Source organism: Hippocampus comes, unplaced genomic scaffold (genome assembly GCF_001891065.2).
Source record: "Hippocampus comes isolate QL1 unplaced genomic scaffold, H_comes_QL1_v1.1 scaffold383, whole genome shotgun sequence".
In the NCBI taxonomy this organism is placed as follows: domain Eukaryota; kingdom Metazoa; phylum Chordata; class Actinopteri; order Syngnathiformes; family Syngnathidae; genus Hippocampus; species Hippocampus comes.
The window spans coordinates 188,319-197,192 of NW_017805407.1; the positions used below are offsets into that span (position 1 = coordinate 188,319).

The following is an 8,874-nucleotide window of genomic DNA, read 5'->3' on the forward strand; positions in this document are numbered from 1 at the left end:
GTTTGCAAAAAAAAAAAAAAAAAAAAAAAAAAGATAATTAGCACACAAATGTTGGATTCTGCATTTTCATTGGATGCCGTTAGATGTGGTCGGTGTATGTAATGTTGTGGCCATGTGAGAATGTCGTAAGCGGTATTTAAGTCTAAGTATGGGCATGACAATTGTCCATCCCTGCAGGAATCGGTTTCGACTTCAAGCGACCTCTGTCTCAGCTCCGAGAGGTCCATTTGAGGCGCTACAACCTGCGTCGTTCTGCACTGGAGCTTTTCTTCATCGACCAGGCTCACTACTTCATCAACTTCAAGAAGAAGGTGATGTCGAGTTCACAGCATTTTACACTTTTGCCCAATTCAAGGTCTCAGAACAGACTCTTTATCTTTCCTCTCCTTAGTTACGTAATAAAGTGTATTCAAGGATTCTGGGCCTGCGCCCTCCCAACCTTTTTTACTTTGGATCCCGATCACCCCAAGAGCTGCTGAAAGCATCGGGCCTCACACAGGTGTTTATAGCCAATTTTAGTCTCTCATGTAGGATTATTATTTGCTAAATGTCCCGTCTGGTGCTGATCTGTTTCTCATGTGTTGCACAGAAATGGGTCTGCAGGGAAATATCAAATTTTGAATATTTGATGCAACTCAACACCATCGCTGGGCGCACTTACAATGACCTATCGCAATATCCTGTGGTAAGACCACACATGAGCGGAGAGACAAGAGAGTGGAGGCAGTGCACGCACGCACACACGCACGCACGCACGCACGCACGCACACACGCACGCGCGCACACACACACACGCACGCACGCACGCGCGCGCGCACACAGATTCGCCACAAATGACATCCGTGTTGTCTTTGTTCAGTTCCCCTGGATACTCTGCGACTACACTTCCCCCGTTCTGGATCTGGAAGACCCGACAGTTTTCCGAGACTTGTCCAAACCTGTTGGTGTGGTCAACCCTCGCCATGCGCAGGCGGTCAAAGAGAAGTAAGTTGGCCTTCAAGGTCTTTTTGAGACGAGCAGTGGTGTATAACCAAAAAAAAAAAAAAGATGTTATAGTATTTAGCAAAATGGAGCAGTAGTAGTTTATCTGTGAGGACTGTTTCTTCAGAACAAGGTTTTGTTTGACATACTGCACAATAAAAAAGAGTAAAATAGCCACGACGCAATATGAAATAGACATGAACCGAGTCTAAGGTGAGTTCGCCTTTGACGGGTTACAATTAGCATTTCATAAAAATGGTATTCATACTCGCAATAGTGTAAACGTACTCTAGCAATAACCAAAGAACTAAAAGTGCGTAAAATTGGTCATCATAAAAAGACGCTGTTGTGTTTTTATGACATATCAAGCACAAATTATGTGTAACACTCACTGTTCGTATGAAATAAATCTGGTGTTTAACAGTACTAAAAACGCAGTTAAGTGTTCCAATACTGCACATAAAAAGTATTTAAGTACAAGCCAGTAAACTGAAGGAAAAAAATGGACACAAGGAAAACATGAAACAAGAGCAAATCGAATCAAAACCAAATCAGCAAAAACACAGATCATGACAAATGTTGCAATTCGTTCTTCAACTTCAGCTGTCGTCTCAGTGAGGAAAAGAGACTTCATATCCCCTGCTAAAAACCGCTCGTAAACTGGCTAGAACAAGATATTAGTCTTGGATTCACTTTTTTATGGCGAAGAACACCCAAGTCGAGTGCGTTTTCGATTGTGGACTTAAAACAATAGCGGGGAATAATTGGCCGATGCGTCCTTCATCACATCTTGAAAAATAATCAACTTCATTTTTTTGGGGCGGGCATTTGTCAAGGCACCGCCCACCAACTTGCAGCACAATGCTGTCTTTGGCTAACTCATTGTTTTCCACCAGATATGAAAGCTTTGAGGACCCGACGGGCACCATCGACAAATTCCACTATGGCACACACTACTCCAACGCAGCAGGAGTCATGCACTACATGATCCGCATGGAGCCGTTTACCACGCTGCACATCCAGCTGCAGAGCGGCAGGTGGGAATGACATCAAGGTGTAGCAGGCCACGGCGGGCAGATCCAATCCTAAACGGACACGTGCTCAACTATGTTTAGGTTCGACTGCGCGGACCGACAGTTCCACTCGGTGGCAGCGGCCTGGCAAGCTCGCATAGAAAGCCCAGCTGATGTCAAGGAGCTCATCCCAGAGTTCTTCTACTTCCCGGAAATCCTGCAGAACATGAACGGTGCGTTTCGGGTCGATGTGCGTTGCACTGATGCATGACGCCAAGCACGTACCTCACTTCTTGTCGCAGGCTTCGACCTGGGATCCTTGCAGATATCTCAGGATCCAGTGGAGGACGTTCTGCTGCCCCGCTGGGCCACGTCGAGGGAAGACTTCATCAGAAAGCACAGGAAAGCTCTGGTGAGAAGTGGGCGTGCGATGCTCTTCCCACAGCTCCTTCCAAACAACTCTTCAAGTTGACATCACTTGATTTGACTTTAGGAAAGCGAGCATGTGTCGTGTCATCTACACGAGTGGATCGACCTGATTTTCGGCTACAAGCAGCGAGGCGAAGAGGCAGTGAAAGCCCTCAACGTCTTCTACTACTGCACCTACGAAGGTACAAGATTTTTCATCATCAGGAAAAAAAAAGAAATCAAGCTTATCATTTCATGGGTTTTTTTTGTTTTTTTTCTCCAGGTGCTGTAGATCTGGACGCCATTGCGGATGAGACAGAGCGCAAGGCACTCGAAGGCATCATTAGTAACTTTGGACAAACGCCCTGCCAACTGTTAAAGGTGCGACTTTCAAATGAGCTCATAACTTCTCCCTTTACTTTTTGGACTATTTATCAGTATCCCGTGTCCTCCCTGAAAAGCTGCAGTCACATTTTCATCTGCAAACAGGAGCCTCACCCACCACGTATGTCAACTGCAAATGCTTCGAGGCGGCAGTCCCGCATGGACACTCTGCCAGTTAACATCTTTGATCACCTTGATAAGCTGCGCCCATTTGTGGAGGTGAGCTTACTGCATCAACACATCTGTCCAGGTTTGTTATACTGACTGTCACCGCAACCCTAGTGAGGACAAAGCTGTTCAGAAAATGGATGGATGGATGGATGGATTATTACTATTATTATTTTTATTATTATCCATCCATCCATTTTCTAATTCGCTTATCCTCAAAAAGGTTGCGGGGCGTGCTGGAGCCTCTCCCAGCCGTCTTCGGACAGTCGGCTGAGTACACCCTGAATTAGTTGTCAACCAATCGCCGGGCACACATAAGACGACCAACCATTCATGCCCACAATCACACCTGGGGACAATTTAGAGTCTTCCATTAACCTGCCATGCATGTTTTTGGAATGTGGGAGGAAACCGGAGTACCCGAAGAAGACCCACTCAGGCACGTGGAGAACATGAAAAACTCCATATAGGAAGGCCGGAGCCGGAATCGAACCCAGCATATTATTATCATTATTATTATTATATAGCGTATCGTAACCTGTACTGGTTTGTCTAATCCCAGGTGGTGAGTGATGGCATTCCCCTAGTCCAGGCGGTCGTACCAAAGAACCAGAATCGGTCCTCCATCATCCATGGCTCCGATATACTGGTACAGTTTTGCTCAACACCTTCACCGTGGAGAGAGCTAACCAGGCTAAAAACAAAACAAAACACACAATTCATTTTTTTAATCAGCTTCCTTTTGTACTTCCAGGTGACAGTGAGCTCCAGTGGCTTGATAGGGACACATAGCTGGCTGCCATATGACAAGAACATCGCCAACTACTTCACCTTCAGCAAGGACCCAACCATTAATAATCCCAAGTGATTGCATTTTTTGTTTTTTTACACTTGTACTGTAAATCATGTAACAATTGGTTCAGAGATAAGAAAAATACCCAGATATTTTAATCATCTCACCAATGGCAAATAATATGAGATGATTATTACATATCACACACAAGCCTCATAAATAACATAAAGTAAATAATCTAATCTTCATCTTTTTTACTACATTTTAAGACCATCAACAAAATAGAGAACATCTGTGTGCTGTTTTTCTGCAAGAAAACATCTGGGATGTTTCAGGGCCCGTCCTTTTAAATTGACCTTGAACATGAATAACAAATACACATTCCCCAAAAAACTCAAACAATGTGGTTTGGAGCCATTTGGAGATGTCATTTTCCTCGAGTGATGGTTTTAATGCGCTCATTGTAATCACTTTCAGGCTACAGCTCACATGCACTCGGTCTGTTAATTTTCAGAACCCAACGTTTCCTTGGCGGACCTTTCTCACCCGGCGTGGAGATCAGTGCTCAGGTTCTGGTGGTGTCAAATGATGGGCGCTTGCTGTTTAGCGGAGGACACTGGGACTGTAGTCTGCGGGTCACCCAGCTGGGCAAAGGCAAGCTGGTGGGCAGGATCTGCCGGCACATTGGTAAGCGCGAACTTAGTGGACACTGCATTAGGCACACCTGCACAAGTATTGTTTTGACAAAAAACAGGATTTAATTTAACAACATGTACAGTATAATGTGGAGATGTGTTTTAAATTTTAAATTCAGCGGTTCGGTGAACTTCTATACAAGTTGTTGAATGAATGAATACCCCTCCAACAGTGTGAATCAAATTTTGGATTTTTAATTTGAATTCTGTGTTTCCCCAAAGATGTTGTCACGTGCTTGGCTCTGGATCTGTGTGGCATCTACCTCATCTCAGGCTCAAGAGACACATCCTGTATCGTGTGGCAGGTTCTACAGCAGGTAGAAACAAAAAATAGGGTCAGGCATGTTGGTGCATCCGGGTGAGAAAAGGATCCTGTGAACTTCACCGAGCATTCTTTTTCCATTTTAGGGTGGCTTCTCCAGCACGCTGTCTCCTCGACCCATTCAGGTGCTGTGCGGACACGACCAAGAGGTTACCTGTGTGGCCATCAGCACAGAACTGGACATGGCTGTTTCAGGCTCAAAGGTCTCGAAATAGCTAATACAAAATACACACATTTTTATTTGCAGTACATACAGTACAGTATGACTCAGAAACATTACTTGGATTGTGTAAAAAAACTCAGGTCAAAATGTACACATTTGTACTACTCACTGAATAAAACAATGTGTTAATGAGGCATAGGTTGCCATTTTCTTCCTGTACTGTTATCAACCACCATTGGCACATTTTAGTACTTTTATGGGAACTTACAGACGGTAGTAGCAAACATGATAGGTAAACATAATAGATGGGTGAGGTGTTAAGTAGGTAGGTTGGTATATAGATGGGTTGGTGAATAAGTAGATCGGTAGATAGTTGGTTGTTGTCGATTGTAAATGGGTAGTTAGCCAGCTTAAATGTTAAGTTGCTGTGGTAGGTGGTGAGTAAGTTAGAGAAGATGGTAATTAGCATTACCAGTTAATAGGTAGGTCGGTTAGTACATAGGAAGGTATGTAGGTGGTTGGTAGTTATATGATAGCTAGGTAATAGCTAACTAAATGCTTGTACGTAGGTAGGTTAGATGGGTAGATTGGTAGTTGATGGTAGAAGGTAATTAGGTAGTTTGGTTGGGACAGAGGGTTTGGTAGATGATACGTCGGTATGTAGCCAGTATGTAGCTAGCTAGGATGGTATGTGGCTAGGTACAGTATGTAAAGTAGAAAGGAGAACATATGTAGGTAGGTAGGTAGGTCGGGAGTTAAGTGGTTGCTCGGTAGGTAGGTTTTAAGTAGGTGATAAAATAGGGAAGTAGATTATGTAAATAGGTGGTTGGTTGGTGACAAGAAATATTTGTATGTGTAATTTTTCAAACTGTGAATAACATGTTATACTCTCTTGATTGTTGACTGGTAGGACGGGACCGTGATCGTGCACACGGTCAGACGAGGCCAGTACCTGAGGACCTTGAGGCCCCCAGGTGAGCCCTCCCACATCTCCCAGCTGCAGGTGGGCATGGAGGGCCACGTGGTGGTTCAGACTTCGAGGGGTGAGCCATCCAATGCTATGAAGGTACGTGAACACAGCAGGCAGATGATGACTTTTTGTTTACAGTCAACTACTTTTCTCAAATGGTGCTCATTCACAACAGGGGACGGACTCCATCCATGTTTATTCGGTCAATGGCTGCCTGTTGTCTTCCTTCAACATGGAGGAGCAAGTGTGCGCTCTCCACCTGGTATCTGAATACATCATGCTGGGCACCATGCAAGGCAAACTCCATGTCCGCCAGCTGTGCAGGTAGATACCGCTAAACCTCTAAACTACACAGTTTCAGAAGTCCAGAAACCTGGAAGTTGAGTTGAGGATTTTATGAACTCAATGAAAGTTGGCCTTCCATTAGAATTCATGAGACTTGTTCACCCCATCACTCTGACTAATACCTACAGCACAATATATATTTCAGTGTGAAAACAGATTTTACCTTTGTTGATTAGAATTAGTATCATATATTTAAAAATTGAAATTGTTTCAGACTGTAATCAACACGAATGATGAATAGAATAAACATACTTCCCTATGATTGAAAGCAAACTCCCTCAGTCCTTTTGTGTCTTAATGGATTCCACCTGGATTTTCCATGTGTGCCTCGACAGTATAGTGATTGATTTATTGGCTCAAAAAAAAACATTTACGTTTCGTTGCTTCGGATGAATCTGCAATGTTGCAGGGGTTTTTTCCCCCCACGTCAAGTTTCATTTCCATTTCCATGTATGGACATTTTTACTGTCTTTGCAGTGCCCACCGCACACCCCAAATGCAGATACTGGAAAATTGCCCACTGCTCCAGTGTATCATTTATTGTGTGTTGGTTATGGCCATTGTATAATGTGCGACCTCTGTGACTCAATGGCCCTCAGTTCGATTCCCATAAGGAACAAATATTTCCTGATCCAGCATACCACATCATCTGTTTCTATCTGCCTATTCATCAGACAATGAAAAAAGGAACAGCTCATCATCCAAAGCATGTCACATCTTCAAGTATCATCTATTTTACATTTGTTGAAAACCTTTGTGATGCGTTTCATTGGTTATAGTAATGATAAATATTCGATATGCAATGAACTCCATATCTTAGAGGTTTGACATTCTCAAATTTGTCTTTTTGGGGAGCTTATCTAACATGATTCAATGAAAAATGTACCTAATTCCTGTTTAATCTAATCCATTGGTGACAAGCAACTATGTTGAGGTGATGTTGAGCATCCTTTTGTCAGGCCAAAGCGCGTTTTGTGGGAAAAAAATGCATCTGCAAACGTTTTGGGGAAGGTGTCAATTACTTGGCACTTTATCTAGTTATCCATCTGCAGTATCTCCTGACATCATGTCTTTAAAAGCTTTTTAGGAAGACTTATAATAAAATGCTTTTTTTTTTGGGGGTTGTCTTCTTTATAACAGCCTGAATGCCGCAATCCCACCCTTGGCCTTGAAAGTCCCCGTGAGGAGCGTGTTTGTCACGAAAGAGAACAGCCACATCCTGGTGGGCCTGGAAGACGGGAAGTTGATAGTGGTGGGGGCGGGAAAGCCGGAGGAGGTGAGAACCAGGACATGAAGCGCTTGTGAGATGTGGGAGCTGTGAAGGGAAGTCGTCTCGGTCACGCACATGCAAAAGTGAATGAAAAAGAAAAAAAATAAGCTTTCTTTTTTTTTTTCACCTGATAATGGTGTGACACTGACTGGTGTCAAACTACAAATTTAGTCCGCCGTGTCATTTCATGATGTTGGGAATAAATGAATAACAATTCACGGAAGAACTATTTGAATTTAGGTTGGAAATGCAAGTCAGTGCTTCAGGCCAGTCTAACGATGTCTTCTGGTGTCAGGTTCGCTCAGGACAATTCTCCCGCCGCATTTGGGGATCCACTCGCCGCATCTCTCTGGTGTCCGCAGGCGAGACCGAATACAACCCCGCCAACGAGAGCGCCGGCAAATGAGAGTGACTCTGACGAGCGCTCGCGGGGCTGCTCTCTGACCACAGACTTCTTATGGCTTTCTTTTCACAAGCCTGGGAACTTCTCAGACCAACGGAACACTCAGCACTTTTTTTTTTTTTGTTTGTGTTTCTTTTTTTTTTTTTTTCTAATCTGGGAAGAGTTTTATATTTGATTGTGGACTACTGTCTGTTTTTAATCAGCATCATTCCAAAGAGTGGCCTTGTTTTGAAGAGGCAGAAAAGCTTGGCGTTTTAGCTTGAAAACTGCTGTACAAACATTTCAGGAAGGAGAGAGAGACACACACACACACACACCCACCCACAAACATGTACACACCACTTTTTTTTCCAGTTGCTGTGCCAATGCTTCTTAAAACTCCTGCAAACTTGAAATCCTTTTGAGAGCTGCTTCATGCAATACTGGTGAATACCACCCGATGTCCACCACAGTGCCCTAGCAAGGAACCCTGCTGTCTTTAAAACTGTAATGCTGTTACATTTAAAGCACAAAAAGTGCTTCGATGGTCAAGAAAGTGCCGTACATCCTCTTCGTCGTCGATGTTGTTGATTGATGGTCGTCTTGCACATTGTGGCTCGTGTGATGGAACTATTCCCCCCCCCCCTCAACCACATATGCACTACTCCGAAAAAGGTAACATTTCAGGATGACTTCATTGAAACTTCTTTAAACTTTTGAATTCATATGTCTGGTCACTGTTGCTTTTTCTTTCTTTTCGTTGAGCTGAATGGCAAAATTCACAACAGGTGTTTCGATCAATTATCGGACCAATCCATTTCCTGGTCCCATTCGAATTGGTAAACTTCATCATAATGTTCACGTTTTGACATCATAAGACCACGACAACAGCTAACTGGCTTCAAACAGGATTTTCACCAAAGAAAAGTGTAGCCACTTAGTGTGAGAAGACTACAATATATGCCTTTCTACTCATAGGA

The 8,874-nt window shown here is 43.5% G+C and overlaps 1 protein-coding gene across 3 annotated transcripts in view; it reads left to right on the forward strand.

Annotated features, from left to right (window-relative positions):
- The window catches only part of nbeal2 (neurobeachin-like 2), a 40,215-nt gene extending 31,596 nt beyond the window's left edge, over positions 1-8,619 (forward strand). For all 3 annotated transcript variants that reach the window (XM_019873617.1, XM_019873619.1, XM_019873618.1), the window contains 19 exons: positions 178-311; positions 392-499; positions 590-685; positions 860-984; positions 1,878-2,018; positions 2,097-2,227; positions 2,297-2,406; positions 2,488-2,605; positions 2,686-2,783; positions 2,892-3,005; positions 3,517-3,603; positions 3,709-3,818; positions 4,262-4,434; positions 4,665-4,759; positions 4,851-4,967; positions 5,838-5,993; positions 6,073-6,221; positions 7,383-7,518; positions 7,808-8,619. In XM_019873617.1, coding sequence (XP_019729176.1) covers positions 178-311; positions 392-499; positions 590-685; positions 860-984; positions 1,878-2,018; positions 2,097-2,227; positions 2,297-2,406; positions 2,488-2,605; positions 2,686-2,783; positions 2,892-3,005; positions 3,517-3,603; positions 3,709-3,818; positions 4,262-4,434; positions 4,665-4,759; positions 4,851-4,967; positions 5,838-5,993; positions 6,073-6,221; positions 7,383-7,518; positions 7,808-7,918 — 2,309 coding nt within the window. In that variant the 3' untranslated portion in view covers positions 7,919-8,619. The remainder of the gene's footprint in view (positions 1-177; positions 312-391; positions 500-589; positions 686-859; positions 985-1,877; positions 2,019-2,096; positions 2,228-2,296; positions 2,407-2,487; positions 2,606-2,685; positions 2,784-2,891; positions 3,006-3,516; positions 3,604-3,708; positions 3,819-4,261; positions 4,435-4,664; positions 4,760-4,850; positions 4,968-5,837; positions 5,994-6,072; positions 6,222-7,382; positions 7,519-7,807) is intronic.
- The last annotated feature ends 255 nt before the right edge of the window (positions 8,620-8,874 follow it).